Source organism: Heterodontus francisci, chromosome 3 (genome assembly GCF_036365525.1).
Source record: "Heterodontus francisci isolate sHetFra1 chromosome 3, sHetFra1.hap1, whole genome shotgun sequence".
NCBI lineage: Eukaryota > Metazoa > Chordata > Chondrichthyes > Heterodontiformes > Heterodontidae > Heterodontus > Heterodontus francisci.
This window is the reverse complement of record NC_090373.1, coordinates 190,429,490-190,454,843: the sequence shown is the minus strand read 5'-3', so window position 1 is coordinate 190,454,843 and position 25,354 is coordinate 190,429,490. Positions and strand designations below refer to the sequence as shown.

General features: G+C 46.3%; 1 protein-coding gene across 1 annotated transcript in view; it reads left to right on the top strand.

Moving 5' to 3' along the window:
• Positions 1-25,354, top strand: part of lin9 (lin-9 DREAM MuvB core complex component) — a 178,639-nt gene that overhangs the window by 139,332 nt on the left and 13,953 nt on the right. Inside the window, exon 13 of the mRNA XM_068019658.1 lies at positions 355-537. Within this exon, the coding sequence (XP_067875759.1) occupies positions 355-537 (183 nt within the window). The remainder of the gene's footprint in view (positions 1-354; positions 538-25,354) is intronic.

Genomic DNA, 25,354 nt, shown 5'->3' with positions numbered 1-25,354 from the left:
TTCAGCTGCCAAAGCCCTAAGCTCTGGAATTCCCTCCCTAAACCTTTCCAACTCTTACCTTTCTCTCCCTCTCTGCTCCTTTAAGTTGCTCTTATAAATCCTACCATCACCTGTCCTCTAATATCTTTGCGGTTTGGTGTCAGATTATGCGATTAGGCTCCTGTGAAGCGCCTGAGGATGTTTTACTACTCCAAAGGCACTATATAAATGCGAGCTGTTGTCTTGGTTGTCTTCATGCTTTGTGTTGCTTTCTCTCGATACTTGTCTAAATTCATGTGATATTTGATATGCAGTGGCAAAGATCTTGTGCATCAATTGCTAACCTTGCTTTTTGCGTTATCTTGAAAATGACAGCTTGCTCCTGACCAGGGTTTACAGCCCATGGACCAGCCCACAGACATGCGCAGGAGGTGTGAGGAGGAGGCTCATGAGCTCGTAAGGCAGGCAAACACTTCGCAAACTGGGCAGGCCAGTGTTCGGAATGAAAACCTCACCGATCTAATAGCCAGGCTGACAGCAGTGCTGCTACAGATAAAGGTAAGTGCAGTGTTCAATTCCATGCTGCAGTGGTGCCTACTACTGGGCTTAGCAACCCAAAGGTCATGATCTCATATCCTGTGTGGGTAAGTTCTGAAACTGAAATGAATAATCTGGTCATGTGTGGTTGATCTGCAGATTAAAAATTACATCAAAAGCTGCTGGATTGTCACTTTTCTTTTTAAACTCAACTGGCTCAGTAATTTCAAAAAGGATCCAGCCACCTCTACTTGGTATGATGTACAGGTGACTCCAGTCTCTCACTAGTTGTTGGCACCGTAATGCCCTCTGTGGCCTAGCAAGTCAACCAGTTGTACCATCGGTGTAATTAGGGATGGGCCTTCCAGCATCGCTCACATCCTGAGAATCCAAAAAGCAGTGGATCTGAACTTTGTGCCAACTGGTCTCCCCTAATAACTAAGGAGAAAGTAGGGCCCATAAAAGACCAAAAAGATAACCTATGTGTAGGGGCAGAAGTTGTTGCTATGGTTCTTAATGAATACTTTGTGTTCACAAAAGAGGGGGACGATGCAGATATTGTAGTTAAGGAGGAGGAGTGTGAAGTATTGGATGTGGCAAGGGAGAGAGGAAGTATTAAGGGGATTAGCATCCTTGAAAATTGATAAATCACCAGGTCCAGGTGAAATGTACCCTTGGCTGTTAAAAGAAGCAAGAGAGGAAATTGCAGAGGGTCTGACCATCATTTTCCAGTCCTCACTGCTTATAGGTGTGGTGCTGGAGGATTGGAGAACTGCTAACATTGTACCTCTTTAAAAAAGGAGCGTGGGATAGACTGAATAATTACAGGCCAGTCAGTCTAATCTCAGTAGTGGGCAAATTATTGGAATCTATTCTGAGAGACAGGATATGTTAAGGGAAGATCTTTTTGACCAACTTGATTGAATTTTTTGAAAAATTAACAAGGATGATAGATGAGGGTAGTGCAGTTGATGTGTTCTACATGGATTTTAGCAAGGCTTTTGTCAAGGGCCCACATGGCAGACTGGTTTTTAAAAAAAACCATGGGATCCAGGAAAATGCAGAAAGGTGGATACAAAATTGGCTCAGTGGCAGAAAACAAAGGGTAATTGTTGATGGGTGTTTTTCTACTGGAGGGCCGTTTCCAGTGGTGTTCCGCAGGGCTCAGTACTGGGTCCCCTGCTTTTTGTGGTATATATTAACGATTTGGATGTAAATGTAGGGGGCATGATCAAGAAATTTGCAAACAATACAAAGATTGGCTGTGTGGTAGATAGCGAGGAGTATAGCTGTAGGCTGCAGGAAGATATTGATGGTCTGGTCAGATGGGCAGAAAAGTGGCAAATGGAATTCAACCTGGAGAAGTGTGAGGTGATGCATTTGGAGAAGTCAAACAAGGCAAAGGAATACTCGATTAATGGGAAAATACTGAGAAGTGTAGAAGAAGTGAGGGATCTTGGAGTGAATGTCCACTGATACCTGAAGGTAGCAGGACAGGTCGATAAGATAGTTAAGAAGGCATATGGAATCCTTTCCTTAGCCGAGGTATTAAATATAAGAGCAGGGAGGGTATGCTGGAACTGTATAACTCATTGGTTAGGTCACAACTTGAGTACTGTGTGCAGTTCTGGTCTCCTCAGAACAGAAAGGATGTAATTGCACGAGAGAGAGTACAGAGGAGATTTACGAGAATGTTGCCAGGACTGGAAAAATGCAGCAATGAGGAAAGATTAGATAGGCTGAGGTTGTTCTCCTTGGAATAGAGAAGGCTGAGGAGAAATCTGATTGAAATGTACAGAATTTTGAGGGGCCTGGATACAGCGGAGGTGAGGGGTCTATTCACCTTAGCAAGGAGGTCAATGATGAGGGGCAGAGATTTAAAGTGATTGGTAGAAAAATTAGAGGGCAGATGAGGAAAAACTTTTTCACCAAGAGGGTGGTGATGGTTTGGAACTCACTGCCTGAAAGGTTAGTTGAGTCTGAAGCCCTCAACTCTTTCAAAAGGAGTCTGGATATGCACCTCAAGTGCCGTAATCTGCAGGGCTACGGACCAAATGCTAGAAGGTGAGATTAGAATGGGAGGATTATTTTTCGGCCGGCAGAGACACGATGGGCCAAGTGGCCTCTCTCTGTGCTTTAAACTTTCTATGATTCTAATGATACTCATGGTCCATGTTCCTGGGGACTGAAACAACATAGAATCTGCTCAGTAGCTTGGTATGAATGTTGTTAAGTCTGCACTTTCCACACTCATTGAATGATACAGTACAGAAAGAGGCCATTCAGCCCATTGTGCCCATGTCGGCTGTTGAAAGAGTGATCTAACTAGTCCCACTCCCCTGATCTTTCCCCCTAGCTCTCCAAATTTCCCCTTCAAGTATTTATCCAATTCCTTTGAAAGTTACTATTTTATACCTGCTTCCACCATCCTTTCAGACAGTGCAGTCTAAATGTACCTAGTAGTTTCTGATGGGAGACTGAGCACTTGCCTTGATGCTTGAATGCTGACATGTGGCTATAGTCACATAGATGTTTCAAAAATGGCACGCATGATTTTTTTTTCCTTTAAATTCACAACAAATCTAATGTTGAAGTCAGACAGAATCTCGAGTTCTTCCTGCCTGGAAAATACAAATGCAACAACATTAGTCTGGACAGAGAGAGTCCTAGGATGAATTCTGTTTACCAACAATTGGGGTTCTGTTTATGAAGCAGTCTCATCCTGTGATAAAAGGAGCACAGGTTAAATTTAACCACAGCCTGTCCGCAGGTGGAACTCCCAGAGTTGTGGGAGAGGCACTGTGGTGCCCAAAGATCCAGTTGACTGGTGAATGGTAATGCCGGACCTTAGTAAAGTAGCTTCAGTCTTTCCAGTGTTTAATTAGAGTAAATTGCAACTCAGTGTGGAGTGGATGTCAGACAACAGAATGTAAGGGTCAAGAGAGGTGGTAGTTTTTTTTTATTCATTCATGGGATGTGGGCGTTGCTGGCCAGGCCAGCATTTATTGCCCATCCCTAATTGCCCTTGAGAAGGTGGTGGTGAGCTGCCTTCTTGAACCGCTGCAGTCCATGTGGGGTACGTACACCCACAGTGCTGTTAGGAAGGGAGTTCCAGGATTTTGACCCAGCGCCAGTGAAGGAACGGCGATATAGTTCCAAGTCAGGATGGTGTGTGACCTGGGGAACTTGCAGGTGGTGATGTTCCCAGGCATCTGCTGCCCTTGTCCTTCTAGTTGGTAGAGGTCACGGGATTGGAAGGTGCTGTCGAAGGAGCCTTGGTGCATTGCTGCAGTGCATCTTGTAGATAGTACACACTGCAACCATTGTGCATCGGTGGTGGAGGGAGTGAATGTTTAAGATGGTGGATGGGGTGCCAATCAAGTGGGCTGCTTTGTCCTGGATGGTGTCGAGCTTCCTGAGTGTTGTTGAAGCTGCAGGCAAGTGGAGAGTATTCCATCATATTTCTGATTTTTGCCTTGTAGGTGGTGGATAGGCTTTGGTGGGGGGGCGGGGGGGTCAGGAGGTGAGTTACTCATCGCAGAATTCCCAGTCTTTGACCTGCTCTTGTAGCCACAGCATTTATGTGGTTGGTCCAGTTCAGTTTCTGGTCAGTGGTGACCCCCAGGATGTTGATAGTGGGAGATTCAGCAATGAATGTCAAGGGGAGGTGGTCATTGCTTGACACTTGTGTGGCGTGATTGTTACTTGCCACTTATCAACCCAAGCCTGGATGTTGTCCAGGTCATGCTGCATCAGTATCTGAGGAGTCACGAATGGTGGATAACGTTGTGCAATCATCAGCGAACATCCCCACTTCTGCACTTATAGAAAATAGGAGCAGGAGTAGGCCATTCGGCCCTTCGAGCCTGCTCCGCCATTCATTATGATCATGGCTGATCAACCAACTCAGTAGCCTGTTCCCGCTTTCGCCCCATACCCTTTGATCCCTTTAGACCCAAGAGCTATATCTAACTCCTTCTTGAAACATACAATGTTTTGGCCTCAACTGCTTTCTGTGGTAGCGAATTCCACAGGCTCACCACTCTCTGGGTGAAGAGATTTCTCCTCATCTCAGTCCTGAAAGGTTTACCCCGTATCCTTAGACTATGACGCCTGGTTCTGGACTCCTCCACCATCAGGAACATCCTTCCTGCATCTACTCTGTCTGAGTTCATCTGCCTTACCTGTAAGGCTTCTTGCATTAAAGTAAATGCAGTTTAGCCATCAGACCTTCCACGCTCCCTGTCCTGCCCCTGCCCGGCCTGCCTACTGGACTTGCTTGCTTTAACCTCTGCATTTGCCTCAACTATCTTATTGGAGAGATTACTACTTTAGGTCCCACCCCCCTGCAAGATTAGTTTAAACCCTCCCGAGTAGTACTAGCAAACCTCCCCGCATGGATATTGGTCCCCTTCCAGTTTAGATGCAACCTGCCCTTCTTGTACAGGTCACCTCTGCACCAGAAGAGATCCCAATGATCCAAGTAGCTGAAGCCCTCCCGCCTACACCAGCTCTTCAGCCATGCATCCATTTGCCTAATCTTCCTATTCCTACCCTCACTAGCATGTGGTACAGGGAGTAATCCTGAGATTATAACCCTAGAGGTCCTGCTTTTTAACCTTCTGCCAAACTCCCTATATTCACTTTGCAGGACCTCATCTCTCTTCCTGCCTATGTCGCTAGTACCAATATGGACCATGACCTCTGGCTGCTCACCCTCCCATTTCAGAATGTCCTGCAGCCACTCTGAGACATCCTTGACCCTAGCACCAGGGAGGCAGCAGACCATCCTGGAGGTCTCGCTTGCGGCCACAGAAACACCTATCTGCACCCCTTACGATAGAATTCCCCATCACTATAGCTCTTCCACCCCTTTTCCCCCCCTGCTGTGCAGCAGAGCCGTCCGTGTTGCCACGAACTTGGCTGTTGCTGCTTTCCCCTGGGAGGTCATTCCTTCCCTCCACCACCCCCCCCCCCCCACCCAACAGTATCGAAAGCGGTATATCTGTTTGAGAGGAGGATGGCCACAGGGGACGCCTGTATTACCTACCTGCACCTACTACTCCGTCTGGTGGTCACCCATCTCTTTTCTGCCTGTGCAGCCATTACCTGCGGTGTGACCACCTCACCAAACGTGCTATCCACGACTTCCTGAGCATCGCGGATGCTCCACTGTGAATCCACCTGCAGCTCCAGCTCCGCAATGCGGGTAGCCAGTAGCTGCAGATGGATACACTTCCTGCACACATGGTCGCCAGGGACACTGGAAGTGTCCCTGATTTCCCACATAGCGCAAGAGGAGCATATCAGGGGGCTGAGCTCTCCTGCCATGACTTACCCTTAGGTTAATTAGTTACTCCCTTAATTAAAAAATATTAATTATACTAGGGGCCTTGTTCTACCCACTTCAATCTAAAGTCCTTAAAAAAAAAAACATTTTAGTAGTACTGACCTTATCACCAGAGATTTCTTTTTCCAACAAAAAAAAACTTTCCCCTTATTTTTTTAAGATATTCTATCAGCTGCTACCCACCACCCAATCACCTTGCAGCTCTCCTCTGACGTCACTGTTTGCCTTTTTTTTCAAAACTCCGGCACGCTGGAAGAGCTCTGACTGCTCTCACGCAGGTCCGCTTGATGAAGAATTCTGTCGTATTATGGTCACTCGTCCCCAAGGGATCTCGCACCACTAGATTGTCAATTATTCCTCTCTTATTATTACACAATACTCAGTCTAGGATGGCATGTTCTCTAATTGATTTCTCAACGTATTGGTCCAGAAAATCATCCCGTATACACTCCAAGAATTCCTCCTCTACGGTATTGTGACTAATTTGATTTGCCCAATCTATATGCAGGTTAAGGTCACCCATAATTACAGATGTTCCTTTATTGCATGCGTCTCTAATTTCCTGTTTAATGCCATTCCCAACATCACCACTACAGTTTGGGGGTCTATATACAACCCCCACTAATGTTTTTTGTCCCTTAGTATTTCTCAGCTGTATCCATACAGATTCCACATCGTCGGAGCTAATATCTTTCCTCACTATTGCGTTAATTTCCTCTTTAACCAGCAATGCAACTCCACTGCCTTTTGCTTTTTGTCTGATCTTCCTAAATACTGAATACCCCTGGATGTTCATTTCCCATCCCTGGTCACCTTGCAGCCATGTCCCCGTAATCCCGACTATATCATACCCGTTTACATCTATTTGCGCGATTAATTCATTCACTTTATTGCGAATGCTCAGCGCGTTAAGGCACAAAGCCTTAAGACTTGTCTTTTTAACATTACTTGTCCTCTTCCCACTATTTTTCACTGTGGCCCTGGTTCTGGTCCTTGATTTCTCTGCCTATCACTTTACTTGTTCCCCTTACTGTCTTTTGTTCTTGTCTTTGATCCCCCCTCCTCTGACTCCTTGCAAAGGTTCCCAGCCCCTTGCCATTTTAATTTAAACCTTCCCCAACCACTCTAGCAAATACTCCCTCTAGGACATCAGTCCCGGTCCTGCCCAGGTGTAATCCATCCAGTTTGTACTGATCCTACCTTCCCAGAACCGGTCCCAATGCCCCAGGAATCTAAAACTCTCCCCCTCACACCAGCTCTTCAGCCACATATTCATCCGATATATCCTGCTATTTCTACTCTGACTAGCACGTGGCACTGGTAGTAATCTTGAGATCACTATCTTTGAGGTCCTACTTTTCAACTTGCTTCCTAGCTCCCTATATTCTGCTTTTAGGACCTCATCCTTTTTTTTTCACCTATGTCATTTGTACCAATGTGTACCACGATCACTGGCTGTTCACCCTTCCCCCTTCAGAATGTCCTGTAACCACTCTGAGACATCCTTGACCCTTGCACCAGGGAGGCAACATACCATCCTGGAGTCTCTCTTGCGGCCACAGAAACGCCTATCTAATCCTCTTACAATTGAATCCCCTATAACTATTGCATTCCCACACTTTTTACTCCTCCCCTATGCAGCAGAGCCAAACGTGGTGCAACGAATTGGGCTGTTGCTGCTTTCCCCTGAGAGGCCATTCCCCCCCCAACAGTATCCAAAGCAGTATACCTGTTTTGCAGGGGAATAGCCACAGGAGATTCCTGAACTACCTGCCTAGTCCTCTTGCTCTGCCTGGTGGTCACCCAATCCCTTCCTGCCTGTGGAGTCTGAGCCTGCGGTGTGACCACCTCTCTATATGTACTATGCACGATACTGTCTGCTTCGAGGATGCTCCACAGTGTCCCCAGCTGCCGCTCCAGCTCCAAAACACGGGCTTCCAGGAGCTGCAGCTGGAGACACTTCCTGCACACATGCTGGTCCCAGGCACTGGAATTGTTCCTGGCTTCCGACATGGAGCACGAGGAGCACACCACGGCTTTGAGCTCTCCTGCCATAACTTAACCCGTTAAATTAAATTAAACCTTCTGGAAGATCTTAATGTCCAATAATATCAGTTACTCTAGGGCCTTTCTTCCCTGGTCCTCGTTACTACAGAACTCCCTAAAAAAAACACTACTTAATATATTTGAAATGAACTTTAAACTTTTCTTACTTGAGATACTTACCCAGCTATTTAGAGCTATTCCCTAACAGCAGTGACTCACCAACCAATCACCTTGCAGATCTCCTGTGACGTCACTGTTGGCTTTTTGTTTTCAAAACTCCGGTGCGCTGCCGCTGCACTTTTAAACTGCCGGTCTCACTCAGTCTCGCTCCTTCCTGCTGATGGAGGGAAGGACATTGATGAAGCAGCTGAAGATTGTTGGGCCTAGGACACTACCCTGAGGAACTCCTGCAGTGAAGTCCTGGGACTGAGATGATTGACCCCCAACAACCATCTTCCTTTGTGTTAGATTATGATTAGATTAGAGATACAGCACTGAAACAGGCCCTTCGGCCCACCGAGTCTGTGCCGAACATCAACCACCCATTTATACTAATCCTACACTAATCCCATATTCCTACCAAACATCCCCACCTGTCCTGATATTTCCCTACCACCTACCTATACTAGTGACAATTTGTAATGGCCAATTTACCTATCAACCTGCAAGTCTTTTGGCTTGTGGGAGGAAACCGGAGCACCCGGAGAAAACCCACGCAGACACAGGGAGAACTTGCAAACTCCACACAGGCAGTACCCGGAATCGAACCCGGGTCCCTGGAGCTGTGAGGCTGCGGTGCTAACCACTGCGCCACTGTGCCGCCCGTGCTAAAAATGCTAATCACAGGAATAGAGTATTAGATGCCTTCCATGATCCACACTCACACACAAGAGCAGCTCTCAGGAAATGCTCTTCAGGAAACTGTAGACACGCAGCTTGTTACTTTATGTCCATAAAAATTAAAGTACAGAATCATGGATTATTGAGCGTAATCATCCTAGGTATCGGTCGAAGTTTTAAAAACTTAGATGACCTAACAGCTGCTCAAAGTGATGATCTCCAATACAAAAAGTTATGTCAAGCTCATTTCATAATACAGAAACTAGATACATCCTTCCTGCATGCTCATACAGTAAATTAGCAACATGTTAAGACATGAACAATAAGGAAAAGGGAAAATCATACATAATGGAAATCTGAAATAAAAACAGAAGATGCCGGAAACACACATTGGGTCAGTTAGCACCTGTAAAGAGTAAGGACAGGTTTATAATGTTTCATGGATGTACCTTTCATCAGTATGTTCCTACGTAAAAAAAGATATTTGGGATAGAGGGAGGAGGTTAGTTTCAATATGCATAGTGATGGATCATGGATAGTCAAGGTCTTCTCATGCTCATTGGTTTGCCTTAGGGAGTTGAGAAACTTCCCAGTTTTTTTCCTAAAGTTGGACACAGGTTTGTCTCCTCCCCAGTAATTAGATTTATTAGTTGTCGAGAAGGATAATCAGCCATGATCGTATTGAATGGCGGAGCAGGCTCGATGGGCCACATGGACTACTTCTGCTCCTATTTCTTGTGTTATGATAATGGCATCCTTTTCGAAAGGATAGGCTAAGATGGCCCTGATGGTTTTCGCCAGTTTCATTTAGTCTCTCCAAAAGCAACCTTTCTACAACAGGAGCAGTTGTGCCTCCCTGGGATTTAGATTAATTTTCAATACTCTAACATGGCACTTCACCTGGGAAGTATCCAAAGCAACCAAGTACGAATGGTTATGTAAGTTCTCAAATCCATACTACAATCAGCAAAACTGGTCGTGCCAATGCAGATTGCACAATGGAGCTGGGTAAGCTATCAGCCACAGTGGGGGCTAAAAACATGAAGCCAAATTAGTTGAAACGCTTCCTTGGGTTGTATTTGAGTGGCAACCCAATGTGACCCAAGGAAACATTTAAGTTTAGTTTTCATTATTCATGAGGGAGTGGTTTCCAAATTATCAACACTTAGTACTAGTGCTTCCTTGAACCAACTAGTGCGAATGTATTTAAGATTTACAGTGTTCATTTATCTTGGTATGACTCCCAACAGCGGAGAGTTTTCCCCCTGATTCCCATTGACTTCAATTTTGCTGGGGCTCCTTGATGCCATACTCGGTCAAATGCTGCCTTGATATCAAGGGCAGTCCGTCTCACCTCACCTCACCTGCAGGGTAGCCATCTGTAGTAGGGAGCTGACTGCTGTTATTACTAGACAAAGTGAAAACTGTACAGTTTCTCCCCCCTTTTCCTTTACCAGTATTGGTCCGGAGCCATTTGAAATAAGTGAGTGAATAGGGTTTTAGCTACATCAGTATAAATTGATTGATTTTCTTTTAAAGATTTTACGGTTCAAAAACAGGCCATTCTGCCCAACTAGTCTGTCAGTGTTTCTCCTCCCACGAGCTCAGTGTTTATGCTCCACACGAACCTTCTCCCCACCCTACTTTATGGTACACCCTTATAGTCATAAAACATTGCACCTTCCAACAGGAGATCTGCACATGTGTGTATGTGCACGCACGGATGTGTAAATTCATACCACATAAGTGCCAGGCAGTGACAATCTCCAATAAGAGAGAATCTAACCATCTGCCCTTGACATTCAATGGCATTACCATCGCTGAATCCCCCACTATCAACATCCTGGGGGTTACCATTGACCAGAAACTGAATTGAACCAGCCATATAAATGCTGTGGCTACAAGAGCAGGTCAGAGGCTAGAAATCCTGCGGTGAGTAACTCAACTCCTGTCTCCCCAAAGCTGATCCACCATGTTCAAGGCACAAGTCAAGAGTGTGATGGAATACTCTGCAGTTGCCTGGATGGGTGCAGCTCCAACAACACTCCAGAAGCTTGACACCATCCAGGACAAAGCAGCGCGCTTGATTGGCACCCCATCCACCACCTTAAACATTCAATCCCTCCACCACCAACGCACAGTGGCAGCAGTGTGTACCATCTACAAGATGCACTGCTGCAACACACTAAGGCTCCTTCGACAGCACCTTCCAAACCCGTGACCTTTTCCACCTAGAAGGACAAGGACACCATCTTCCCCTCCAAGTCACACATCATCCTGACTTGGAGATATATCGCCGTTCCTTCACTGTCGCTCGGCCAAAATCCTGGAACTCCCTCCCTAACAGCACTGTGGGTGTACCAACACCACATGGACTGCAGGGGTTCAAGCAAGCAGCTCACCACCACCTTCTTGAGAGCAATTAGGGGTGGGTAATAAATGCTGGCCTTGCCAGCGACACCTACATCCCATGAAAGAATTTTAAAAAAGTGTATATATAAATATATACACAAATTGAAACTGCTGTAGGATACATAAAACTGCCACAATATTGGTTTTGAAAGAAGGTAAGATGAGAATGTTACCAAATCTTACACCAGGAAGCATCAAAGATCCAGAGACGTAATACTTCAGTAGTAAATGTAACTGATCGATTTCCTGCTTCATTGCTCATGGACAAAACTTAAATTAGCACTCCCTCTGCTTCTTGTATCCAGGCCACCATGTGCCTGATGTAATACCACCCAGTCTTTGTTATAGCACTGGTGCCACACCCAGTCCGCTTGTATCTAGGATATCGTACACCTCAGCTAATATGCCACTATGATCCAGTAGAAGAGTCGTGTACAATAAAGGAACTCTGAATAAATTACATCTAGTAAACTACATCTAATAGTGCTCAGAGACCTGAAAACTTTTGCAAGAGGGCTATGTTCAACCTGAGAAAACCTGAATCAACATAATGCTATTATAGTGGCTTTAATTAGTATTATTACATATCTTTGCAAGGTAACTTGTTCTAGCCCCTACCTCCACCACCACAGAAGATGAGCAAATCCAGTCCTGCCTTGTGGTTTGATCATTGTTTATGTCGTATCTCGGGGATCAATGATTACACTCAGCATACTCCAATGTGTTACATACGTTGATAATTTTAACATAAATTATCCCATTGTTTTTTTAATCTAACCTTATTCCCTCTTGTGAAAGTGTTGACTCTTTACTGAGGTAAAGGTTTTTTTTTATTATTCATTCATGAGATGTGAATGTCTCTTGCTAGGCCAGCATTTCTTCCCATCCCAAGGACTACACCACAAGGACTGCAGCGGTTCAAAAAGGCAGCTCACCATCACCTTCTCAAGGACAATGAGGGATGGGCAATAAATGCTGGCCTATCCAGCGATGCCCACATCCCACCAACGAATAGAAAAAAAAGATACACTCACAGAGCTGTTAGGGATTTCCAGGATTTTGACCCAACGACAGTGAAGAAACGGCAATATAGTTCCAAGTCAATAAGGTGTGTGGCTTGAAGGGGAACTTGCAGGTGGTGATGTTCCCATGCATCTGCTTCCCTTGTCGTTCTAGGTGATAGAGGTCACGGATTTGGAAGGTGCTGTCGAAGGAGGCTTGGTGAGTTGCTGCACTGCATCCTGTGTATGGTACACACTGCTGCTGCTGTGTGTCGGTGGTGGAGGGAGTGAATGTTGAAGGTGGTGGATGGGGTGCTAATCAAGCGGGCTGCTTTGTCCTGGATGGTGAAGAGCTTCCTGAGTGGTGTTGGAGCTGCAATCATCCAGGCAAGTGGAGAGTATTCCATCACACTCCTGACTTGGGACTTGTAAATGATGGGAAGGCTTTGGGGAGCCAGGAGGTGAGTTACTTGCTGTAGAATTCCCAGCTTCTGACCTGCTCTTGTAGCCACTGTATTTATGTGGCTGGTCCAGTTTAGTTTCTGGTCAATGGTAACCCCCAGGATTTTGATAACGGGGGATTCACCGATGGTGATGCCATTGAATTTCACGGGGAAATGGTTAGATTCTCTCTTCTTGGAGATGGTCATTACCTGACACTTTTGTGGCACGAGTGTTAATTGCCACTTATCAGCTGAAGCCTGAATGTTGTCCAGGTCTTGCTGCATGTGGGCACGGGCTGCTTCAGTATTTGAGCAGTCACAAATGGTACTGAACAATCTGCAATCATCAGAGAACATTCCCACTTCTGACCCTATGATGGAGGGAAGGTCATTGATGAAGCAGCGGAAGATGTTTGGGCCTAGGACACAACCCTGAGGAACTCCTGCAGTGATGTCCCGGAGCTCAGATGATTGACCTCCAACAACCACAACCATCTCTTTTGTTCTAGATATGACTCCAACCAGTGGAGAGTTTTCCCCCTGATTCCCATTGGCTTCAATTTTGCTAGTGCTCCTTGATGCCATACTCTGTTAAATGCTACCTCGGTCAAATGACCTGGGAGCTGAGTGGCAACTGGCGGACCTGGGAGGAGGCTGATCCGGAGCGGCGGCTATAAGTAAACAGTGGGGCTCGAGGCCCTCATTTACCCGGGGGCAGAGCAGCGACTGGCGGACCTGCGAGGAAGCTGATCCGGAGCGGCGGTAGGCTCCCTGTCTCTGTCTCTCTCTGTGCCGGCGCACGCTGAGACTCGAAAGAGGAAAAAAAAGACTTACAGTGACATCATGGGAAATCTGCAAGGTGATTGGCTGGGTAAGTAACAGCTGTCAGTCAATTTAAAACGCTTAAAAAAAGGGGAAAGTTGTGTTTTTTTTTAAAAACTCAAGTGATCAAGTGAGTACTGCTAAAGTGTTTTTTTGCAATTAGTGTAATTTAGATTGTAGTGGGTAGTGTTTGGAGTAGAACAAGGCCCCTAGTGTAATTAGTATTTTTTTATAGGGAGCAACTAATTTAATCTAAAGGTAAGTCATGGCAGAAGAGCTCACACCCGTGATATGCTCCTCCTGCGCTATGTAAGAAATCAGGGACGCTTCCAGTGTCCCTGACAACCATGTGTGCAGGAAGTGTATCCATCTGCAGCTACTGGCTACCCGCATTACGGAGCTGGAGCTGCGGGTGATTCATTGTGGAGCATCTGCGATGCTGAGGATGTCATGGATAGCACGTTTAGTGAGGTGGTCACACCGCAGGTAATGGCTGCACAGGCAGAAAAAGGATAGGTGACCACCAGATGGAGTAGTAGGCGCAAGCAGGTAGTGCAGGAGTCCCCTGTGGCCATCCCCCTGTCAAACAGATATACTGCTTTGGATACTGTTGGGGGGGGGATGACCTCCCGGGGAAAGCAGCAACAGCCAAGTTTGTAGCATCACAGATTGCTCTGCTGCACAGCAGGGAAAGAAAAGCTGTAGTGATAGGGGATTCTATCGTAAGGGGTACAGATAGGCATTTCTGTGGCCGCAAACGAGACTCCAGGATGGTATGTTGCCTCCCTGGTGCTAGGGTCAAGGATGACATGGAGCGGCTGCAGGACATTCTGAAGGGGGAGGTTGCGCATTCAGAGGTTGTGGTACACATCGGTACCAATGACATAGGTAAAAAGAGGGATGAGGCTGGGTTGAGCACTACCTAGAATTATACTCCATGGAGAATGTTGTCACTGAGACTGCCCTCAATGCAGCCCAGCCTCTACCAGTCATGGATGAGCTGGACGTACAGCCAACCAAATCAGAACTCAGTGATGCCATTGATTCTCTAGCCAGCGGAAAAGCCCCTGGGAAGGACAGCATTACCCCTGAAATAATCAAGAGTGCCAAACCTGCTATACTCTCAGCACTACATGAACTGCTTTGCCTGTGCTGGGACGAGGGAGCAGTACCTCAGGACATGCGCGATGCCTCTATAAAAACAAAGGTGACCGCAGTGACTGCAACAACTACCGTGGAATCTCCCTGCTCAGCATAGTGAGGAAAGTCTTCGCTCGAGTCGCTTTAAACAGGCTCCAGAAGCTGGCCGAGCGCATCTACCCTGAGGCACAGTGTGGCTTTCGTGCAGAGAGATCGACCATTGACATGCTGTTCTCCCTTCGTCAGATACAGGAGAAATGCCGCGAACAACAGATGCCCTTCTACATTGCTTTCATTGATCTCATCAAAGCCTTTGACCTCGTCAGCAGACGTGGTCTCTTCAGACTACGAGAAAAGATCGGATGCCCATCAAAGCTACTAAGTATCATCACCTCATTCCATGACAATATGAAAGGCACAATTCAACATAGTGGCTCCTCATCAGACCCCTTTCCTATCCTGAGTGGCGTGAAACAGGGCTGTGTTCTCGCACCCACACTTTTTGGGATTTTTTTCTCCCTGCTGCTCTCACATGCGTTCAAGTCTTCAGAAGAAGGCATTTTCCTCCACACAAGATCAGGGGGCAGGTTGTTCAACCTTGCCCGTCTAAGAGCGAAGTCCAAAGTACGGAAAGTTCTCATCAGGAAACTCCTCTTTGCTGACGATGCTGCTTTAACATCTCACACTGAAGAGTGTCTGCAGAGTCTCATCGACAGGTTTGCGGCTGCCTGCAATGAATTTGGCCTAACCATCAGCCTCAAGAAAACGAACATCATGGGACAGGACGTCAGAAATGCTCCATCCATCAATATTGGCGACCACGCTCTGGAAGTGGTTCAAGAGTTCACCTACCTAGGCTCAACTATCACCAGTAACCTGTCCCTAGATGCAGAAATCAACAAGCGCATGGGAAAGGCTTCCACTGCTATGTCCAGACTGGCCAAGAGAGTGTGGGAAAATGGCGCACTGACACGGAACACAAAAGTCCGAGTGTATCAAGCCTGTGTCTTCAGTACCTTGCTCTATGGCAGCGAGGCCTGGACAACATATGTCAGCCAAGAGCGCAGTCTCAATTCATTCCATCTTCGCTGCCTCCGGAGAATACTTGGCATCAGGTGGCAGGACCGTATCTCCAACACAGAAGTCCTCGAGGCGGCCAACATCCCCAGCTTATACACACTACTGAGTCAGCGGCGCTTGAGATGGCTTGGCCATGTGAGCCGCATGGAAGATGGCAGGATCCCCAAAGACACATTGTACAGCGAGCTCACCACTGGTATCAGACCCACCGGCCGTCCATGTCTCCGCTTTAAAGACGTCTGCAAATGCGACATGAAGTCCTGTGACATTGATCGCAAGTCGTGGGAGTCAGTTGCCAGCGTTCGCCAGAGCTGGCGGGCAGCCATAAAGGCGGGGCTAAAGTGTGGCGAGTCGAAGAGACTTAGCAGTTGGCAGGAAAAAAGACAGAAGCGCAAGGGGAGAGCCAACTGTGTAACAGCCCCGACAAACAAATTTTTCTGCAGCACCTGTGGAAGAGCCTGTCACTGTAGAATTGGCCTTTATAGCCACTCCAGGCGCTGCTCCACAAACCACTGACCACCTCCAGGCGCTTACCCATTGTCTCCCGAGATAAGGAGGCCAAAGAGATGAGGTCCTGAAAAAAGAATTTAGGGAGCTAGGTAGCAGATTAAAAAGCAGGACCTCAAAGGTTGTAATCTCTGGATTATTCCCAGTGCCATGTGCTAGTGAGTATTGGAATAGGAGGATAGAGCAGATGAATGTGTGGCTGAGGAGATGGTGCAGGAGGGAGGGCTTTAGTTTCCTGGATCACTGAGTCTGTTTCTGGCAAAGGTGGGACCTGTACAAGTTGAACGGGTTGTACCTGTACCGGAACGGGACCAACATCCTTGCTGGGAGCTTTGCTCGTGCTGTTGGGGGTTTTAAACTAATTTGGCAGGGGGAGATGGGATACAGAGTGGAGGTACAGTATGGGGTGATGCTCAGTCAAACATGGAAGAGAAACTCAGTCGGTCTGGAAGGCGGCAAATATAGACCTGTTAAGGCACAAGTGAAAAATGCAAGGCTGGATTGCATCTATTTTAATGCAAGGAGTCTTACTAGTAAGACAGATCAATTGAGGGTGTTGATTAGCACATGGGATTATGATATTGTTGCTATCACAGAGACATGGTTGAGGGAGGGGCAGGACTGGCAGCTCAATATTCCAAGGTATAGAATCTTCAGGCATGACAGGGGAGGGGAAAAAAGAGGAGGTGGCATTGCACTGTTGATCAAGGAGTCAATTACTGCAGTAAGGAGGGATGATATCTTAGAAAGTTTCTCAAATGAGGCCATGTGGTAGAACTTAAAAACAAAAAGGGGGCAATGACTTGGGTGGGACTGTACAATAGGCCTCCGAGCAGTCAGGGAGAGATAGAGGAGCAGATATGTAGGCAAATCTCAGAGAGGTGTAAAAATAATAGGGTAATCATAGGGGATTTCAACTTCCCCAATATTATCTGCGATAGGCTTACTGCAAAAGGCTTAAAGGGGGCTGAATTCTTAAAATGCATACAGGAGAAATTTTTGAGCCAGTACGTAGAAAGCCCTACAAGAGAAGGGGCGGTACTGGACCTAATCCTAGGGAATTAAGTGGTAGAAGTGTTAGTGGTGGAGCATTTCGGGAATAGTGACCATAACTCTGTAAGATTTATGGTAGTTATGGAAAAGGACAAAGATGGGCCGGAAATAAAGGTACTGAATTGGGGGAAGGCTGATTTTAATTTGATAAAACAGGATCAGGCTAGAGTGGACTGGGAGCAGCTACTTGTAGGAAAGTCTACATCAGACCAGTGGGAGTTATTCAAAGAGGAAATAGTGAGGGTTCAGAGCCAACATGTACCAGGTAAGATGAAGGGTATGACCAAGTCCAGGGAACCCTGGATTTCAAGGGATATAGAGGATTGGATCAGGATAAAAAAGGAGGCTTATGGCAGATTCGGGGGCTGAAAACAGCAGAGGCTCTAGAGGAGTATAGAACGTGTAGGGGGGTACTAAAAAAAGTAATTAGGAGAGCGAAGAGGGGGCATGAAAAAACACTGGCAGCAAGATAAAGGAAAATCCTACGGCGTTTTATAAGTATATTAAGGGCAAGAGGATAACCAGGGAAAGAGTAGGGCCCATTAAGGACCAAAGTGGCAGTCTGTGTGTAGAGCCAGCGGACACAGGTGATGTTTTAAATGATTACTTTGCATCTGTGTTCACTATGGAGAAGGACGATGTAGGTGTAGAAATCAGGGAGGGGGATTGTGATATACTTGAACATATTCGCATTGAAAGGGAGGAAGTATTTGTTGTTTTAGCAGGCTTAGAAGTGGATAAATCCCCAGGCCCAGCTGTTATGTGAGGCAAGGGAGGAGATAGCAGGGGCTCTGACACAAATTTTCAAATCCTCTCTGGCCACAGGAGAGGTACCAGGGGACTGGAGGACAGCGAATGTGATGCCATTATTCAAGAAGGGTAGCAGGGATAAACCAGGTAATTACAGGCCAGTGAGTCTAACATCAGTGGTTGGGAAAATATTGGAAAAAATTCTGAGGACAGGATTAATCTCCACTTGGAGAGGCAGGGATTAATCAAGGATAGACAGCATGGCTTTGTCAGGGGTCGATCGTGTCTAACTAACTTGATTGAATTTTTTGAGGCCGTGACTAGATGTGTAGATGAGGATAAAGCAGTTGATGTAAGGCTTTTGATAAGGTCCCGCATGGGAGATTGGTTAAGAAGTTAGAGCCCTTGGGATCCAGGGCAATTTGACCAAGTGGATCCAAAATGAATTGCTGGTAGCTCCAATGCTGTAATGTTGTAATGCTGAATAGGATGCCCAGTTTGCACTCTTGCTTCCCCTGGATCATTTGAGGGAGGCATTGTTCCTCACTGCACTCAATTGAGACACCTCGTGCATTAGGGAAGAAGTGTTTAGCTGTATGTTTGGGCAGCTAACCTGATTTTTAGCAGTTGCTGGGAAATTGTTAAAACTGCATGCTCAGAAGTAATTATATGCATTTGCAGAGCAAAACATTGCAAGCCAAGATCTGTTTAGGTGATCAATTCTGGAACCTTTCTCCTGCCCCTCAGTACCTACGAATATCCTCTAGTTGATCTGATCCCAGGTTTACACTAGTGCAAGTCTGTGCCAGGATCTAGAAGAAGCATGCTAGCACCCCATTAATAACTCTCCTCCCACCCCTGATTGGAGGCAGCCTGACCTCTCCAGCCATTCCCATCTACTCCAGGCTGATTGGATAAAATTTCACTCTAGCTGCTGTATTGGGTATGAGCTAAATGATGTCCTGATGCAAAATCTCAGGTGAGTGCATAACCCGGTGAGAACCAGGTAGCTCCCAAGTCTGATCCTCTGTCTATTCCAAGTTCACTGGTCTTACTTGGGAAAGCAGTTGTTGCTGCAGTTGGCTTTGAGAACTCTGTATTTGAAAATTAGCTCAGGTTCCTGCTGGGATCACTGTCCAGGAGAGTGGGCATTTATAAACAAAAGGTGAGGAAACTGGGAACAGCACATCTATGTTTTTGTCTCTCTGCTCGGCCATTGGAAATGACCATATAGACAAGTTGCTGGAAGGTATAGGAACCATACTCCCAATAGGGCTACAGGCGAAGTGCTGGAAAATGGGATTAGAATAGATAGATGCTTGATGGCTGGCACAGACACGATGAGCCGAAGGGCCTGTTTCTGTTCTGTATACCTCTATGATTCTAAAATTGGCTTAGTGACAGGAGGCAGAGGGTGATGGACGAGGGTTGTTTTTGCGAGTGGAAGCCTGTAACTAGTGCTGTCCTGCAGGGATCGGTGCTGGGGCCCTTGCTGTTTGTAGTGTACGTTAATGATTTAGATGGGAATATAGGAGGTATGATGAGGTAAGTTCGCAAATAACACGAAAATTGGTGATGTCATAAATAGTGAAAGCCATAGATTACTGGACAATATAGATGGGCTGGTAAAATGGGCGGAGCAGTGGCAAATGGAATTTAATCCTGAGAAGTGTGAGGTGATGCATTTTGGGAGGACTAACAAGGCAAGGGAATATACAATGGATGGTAGGACCCTAGGAAGTACAGAGGGCCAGAGGGACTTTGGTTTACTTGTCCATATATCACTGAAGGCAGCAGCACAGGTAGATAAGGTGGTTAGGAAGGCATATGGGTTACTTGCCTTTATCAGCCAAGGCATAGAATATAAAAGCAGGGAAGTTATGATGGAGCTGTATAAAATGCTAGTTAGGCCACAGCTGGAGTACTGTGTACCGTTCTGGGCACCACACTATCGGAAGGATGTGATTGCGCTGGAGAGGGTGCATAAGAAATTTGCCAGGATGTTGCCTGGGCTGGAGCATTTCAGCTATAAAGAGAGACTGAAAAGGCTAGGATTGTTTTCCTCAGAGCAGAGAAGGCTGAGGGGGGACATGATTGAGGTGTACAAAATTATGAGGGGCATAGATAGGTTAGATAGGAAGAAATGTTGTCCCTTAGCGAAGGGGTCAATAACCAGGGGGCATAGATTTAAGGTAAGGGGCAGGAGGTTTAGAGGGGATTTGAGGAAAAAAATTATCACCCAGAGGGTGGTTGGAATCTGGAACACACTGCCTGAAGAGTTGGTAGAGGCAGGAACCCTCACAACATTTAAGAAGTATTTAGATGAGCACTTGAAATGCCATAGCATTCAAGGCTACAGGCCAAGTGCTGGAAAATCGGATTAGAATAGATAGGTACTTGATGGCCGGCACGGACACGATGGCCGAAGGGCCTGTTTCTGGGCTGTATGACTCTATGACCTTGATGTCAAGGGCCATCACTCTCACCTCACCTCTGGAGTTCAGCTCTTTTGTCCATGTTTGGACTAAGGCTGTAATGAGGTCTGGAGCAGTGTGGCCCTGGCTGAACCCAAACTGAGCATCAATGAGCAGGTTATTGCTGAGTAAGTGCCGCTTGATGGCACTGTTGATCTTTCCATCACTTTTCTGATGATCGAGATTAGACTGATGGGATTGGCCAGATTGGGTTTGTCCTGCTTTTTGTGGACAGGACATACCTGGGTAATTTTCCACATTGTTGGGTAGTTGCCAGTGTTGGAGCAGTACCGGAACAGCTTGGCTAGAGGCGTGGCTAGTTCTGAAGCACAAGTTTTAAGTACTACAGCTAGAGTATTGTCCGGGCCCATAGCCTTTGCTGCCAAGGGTTACTGTCTGGTACCTTGTCCAAGTGGCCATTCTTCATGGGCGAGCCTTGCCCATGCATGTCATCAGATTCTCTTCATGGGGCCACATTACAGGTGAGCCCAGTCCTGACCCAACGTCCATATATATCCTAGCAGGAGTTGCAGTATGGTGACATGTGGCTGCCTCCCATTTAGGGCTGAAGATAATTGTAGCAGCATTCCCTGAATATCCCCAGCTCAGAGCAGCTAAGTGAGCCGTGACTGAAGGTCAAATCAGAGACTTTCCTAGGCTCTGTAGCTCGTGCTATAAAAATGGAGGGATTGTCCTCCTGATTCCATGGGTCCACTGCAGCAACTTGCCAAGGCTTCTTCGACAGCACCTTCCAAACTGGCATCATCTACCACCTAGAAGGACAAGGGCAGCAGATGTATTGGAACACCATTGCCTGCAGGTTCCCCTCCAAGCCACACATCATCCTGACCTGGAAGGCGAGGTATGGCCCGGCTCCCAGACCTTCACCAGTAATGCCCACCAGGCGGTGTCTGACAGGGAGCTGCAGACTTCATTCAACAGTCAAAATGGGCTTTGGACAATGGTAATAGCTAGGGAGAGAAAAAATTAGGAGAAAGCATCACCAGGCTGCACTTGTATGCTTTTAAGGAGAAACATGACGGGTGCAGATTGCAAGCTGAGTGTGGAGATACGAGCTTGGTGAGTGGCGAGTTCGGTGAAGGTGGGGGGGGGTGCTCCTTTTCTCACCCCCCAGTATTTGGTTCCTGCTTCGGTGCAGTGGAAGGAGCTGGTTGGCGAATAACTGTTAAGTTCTTCTACTTATAATAAATAGTCTGTAAAATTAAGGTATGACAGGGCAGCTCGGCCGAGTGGAATGTACAGCCTGTGGCATGTGGGAAGTCATGGAAGCACCATGTGTCCTAGACAAACACATCTGCAGGAAGTGTTACCGGCTGCAGAAGCTTGAGCTCCGGGTTTTGGAACTCGAGCAGCGGCTGGAGTCACTGTTGTGCATCCGCGAGGCAGACAACTATGTGGATAGCATGTTTAGGGAGGTGGTCACACCACAGGTTAGGAACATGCAAGCAGATAGGGAATGGGTGACCACCAGAGAACCAGGAAGGTCATGCAGGACTCCCCTGAGACGATCTCGCTTGCTAATCAGTTTTCCATTTTGGATATTGGTGAGGGTGATGGTTCCTCAGAGGAGTGCAGTCAGCGCCAAATTTGTGGCACCACAGATGGCTCAGGAGGGGAGGAAGAAGAGTGGAAGAGCAGTTGTGATAGTGGATTTGTTAGTTAGGGGAACAGACAGGCGTTTCTACGGCCGTAGACTGGACTCCAGGATGGTGTGTTGACTCCCTGGTGCCAGGGTCAAGGATGTCACAGAAGGGCTACAGGACATTCTTCTGGGAGAGGGTGAACAGCCAGAGGTCATTGTCCATGTTGGCACCAATGACATAGGTAAGAAGGGGGATGAAGTCCTGAAAGCAGATTTTAAGGATCTTGGAAGGAGATTAAATAGCAGGACTTCAAAAGCAGTAATCTCAGGATTATTCACAGTCCCATGTGCAAGTGAGCAAAGGAATAGGAGAATTGATCGATAACACGTGGCTGGAAAACTGGTGTAGGAAGTAGGACATCAGATTTGTGAGGCATTGGGGCCATTTCTGGGGCAGGTGGGGCCTGTACAGGATGGATAGTTTGCATCTTAGCAGGACTGGGACTAATATCCTTGCAAGGAGATTTGCTAGTGCTTTTGGGGAAGGTTTAAACTAGATTGGTAGGGGGATGGGAACCTGAGAGGGAGCTCAGATCGGAGGGAAGCAAAACTGGTAACGTGTCAGGGGTGTTGGAACCAGTAGCAAATATCAGAGAAGGAATACCAAGGTGCACAGAATACTGAGGGAGATAGCATTAGAGTAGGGAATAGTAAGTTATCAGGTGGGGTCAGAGTAAGGGAGAAAGTCTAAATCAGAGCTAATGTTCATGTATGTGAATGCATGGAGGGTGCTTGATAAGATTGGTGAGGTACAGGCACAGATTGCCATGTGGAAATATGATGTTGTGGCTATAACAGAGACCTGGCTGAAAGAAGGGCAGGACTGGGTGTTAAATATTTCCGGATACAAGATGTTCAGAAAAGATAAGAAAGGGAAAAAAGGGGGAGGGTTGGCGGTATTGATTAAGGAGAGCATTGCAGTGCTGGAGAAAAAGGATGTGCTGGAGGGGTGGAGGACAGAATCAAAGGAACAAAAATGGTGCAGTTACATTGCTCGGTGTTGTCTATAGGCCACCAGCTAGTGGGAAGGACGTGGAGGAACAAATTTGTAAGGAAATTGAAGAGAGGTCAAAAATTATAGGGTGGTTATAATGGGGGACTTTAATAATCCAAGCATAGACTGGGATAATAGTGTAAAGGACAGTGAGGAGCAAGAGTTCCTAGAGTGTGTTCAGGAACATTTTCTACAGCAGTATGTTGCAAGTCCAACGAGAAAGGAGGCACTGCTAGACCTGGTTCTTGGGAATGAGGTAGGACAAGTGGATCAAATATCAGTAGGAGAGCATTTAGGGGACAGTGATCATTGTACCATAAGGTTTAGGCTGACTATGGAAAAGGACAAAGAACAATCCAGGGTAAGAATAATTAACTGGGGGAAGGCCAACTTCATTGGGGTAAGAATGGAGCTGTGACGAATAAATTGGAGTCAAAAGTTGTCAGGAAAACCAGTAGCTGCTTCCTTCAAAGAAGAGATAGTTCAGGCACAATCGAGGTTTGTTCCCTCGAAGGGGAAAGGTAGGGCAAACAAATCCAGAGCTCCCTGGATGACAAAAGAGGTAGATATTAAGTTAAAAAAGAAAAAGTGTGCTTATGAGAGATGACAGGTAGCACATACTATTGAGAACCAGGCTGAATGCAGAAGGTCCAGAGGGGAAGTGATGAAGCAAATAAGAGAAGCAAAGAGAGAGCATGAAAAGAGACTGGCAACTAGTATTAAAGGAAATCCCAAAGTTTTCTACAGATATATAAACAGTAAAAGGATGGTAAAAGGAGGAGTAGGGCCGATTAGGGACCATAAAGGGGATTTACACATGAAGGCAGAGGGCATAGCTGAGGTATTAAATGAATATTTTGCATCTGCCTTTACCAAGGAAGGAGATGCAACCCAGGCAATGGTGAAAGAGGGTGTAATTCAGACACTAGAAGGGTTTAAAATTGATAAAGATGATATTGACATTGATTAGATAGGCTGTCTGCACTTAAAGTGGATAAAGCACCAGGACCAGATGAGATGGATCCAAGGATACTGAGGGAAGTGAGAGTGGAAATCGCAGAGAAACTGGCCGTAACTTTTCAGTCTTCCTTAGACTTGGGGATGGTGCCAGAGGCCTGGGGAATTGCAAACGTTACACCCTTGTTCAAAAAAAGGATGTAAAGATAAGCCCAATAACTACAGGCCAGTCAGTTTAACTTTGATGGTGGGGAAACCTCTTAAAAAAAATAATAATAATAATTTGGGACAAAATTAATAGTCACATGAACAAATGCGGGTTAATTAAGGAAAGCCAGTATGGATGTCTTAAGGGAAAGTCATGTTTAACTTTCTGGAATTTTATGAGGAGGTAACAGACAAGGTTGATGAGGGCAATGCTGTTGTTGTGGTGTACGTGGACTTTCAAAAGGCATTTGATACAGGGCCACACAACAGACTTGTGAGCAAACTTATAGCTCGTGGAATAAAAGGGACAGTAGCAACCTGGATATGGAATTGGCTGAGTGACAGAAACAAAGAATAGTGGTTCGAAACATAGGAAGATAGAAACAGGAGTAGGCCATTCAGCCCCTCGAGCCTGTCCCGCCATTCACTGAGATCATGGCTGATCGACGGCCTAACTCCATATTCCTGCCTTTGCCTTAACAAAAATCTATCTATCTCAGATTTAAAATTAACAACTGTTCGAGCTTCAACTGCTGTTTGTGGGAGAGAGTTCCAAACCTCTACCATCCTTTGCATGAATAAGTGCTTCCTAACATCTCTCCTGAACGGTCTGGTCCTAATTTTTAGACTATGCCCCCTAGTTTAGAATCTCCAACCAGTGGAAATAGTTTATCTTTATCTAGCCTGTCTTTTCCTGTTAATATCTTGAAGACTTCGATCAGATCACCCTTCTAAATTCTAGTGAAAACAGCCCTAATTTGTGTAATCTCTCCTCGTAACTTAACCCCTGTAGTCCAGGTATCATTCTTGTAAACCTACATTGCACTCCCTCCAAGGCCAATATATCCTTCCTAAGGTGTGGTGCCCAGAACTGCTCACAGTACTCCAAGTGGGGTCTAACCAGGGTTTTGTACAGCTGCAGCATAACCTGTGTCTTTATACTCCAATCCTCTAGATGTAAAGGCTAGCATTCCATTAGCCTTTTTGATTATTTTCTGCACTAGTTCGTGGCATTTTAAAGATTTATGCACCTGAACCCCCAGTCTCTTTGGACATCCACTGTACTTAACCTCTTCCCATTTAGAAAGGACCCTGCTCT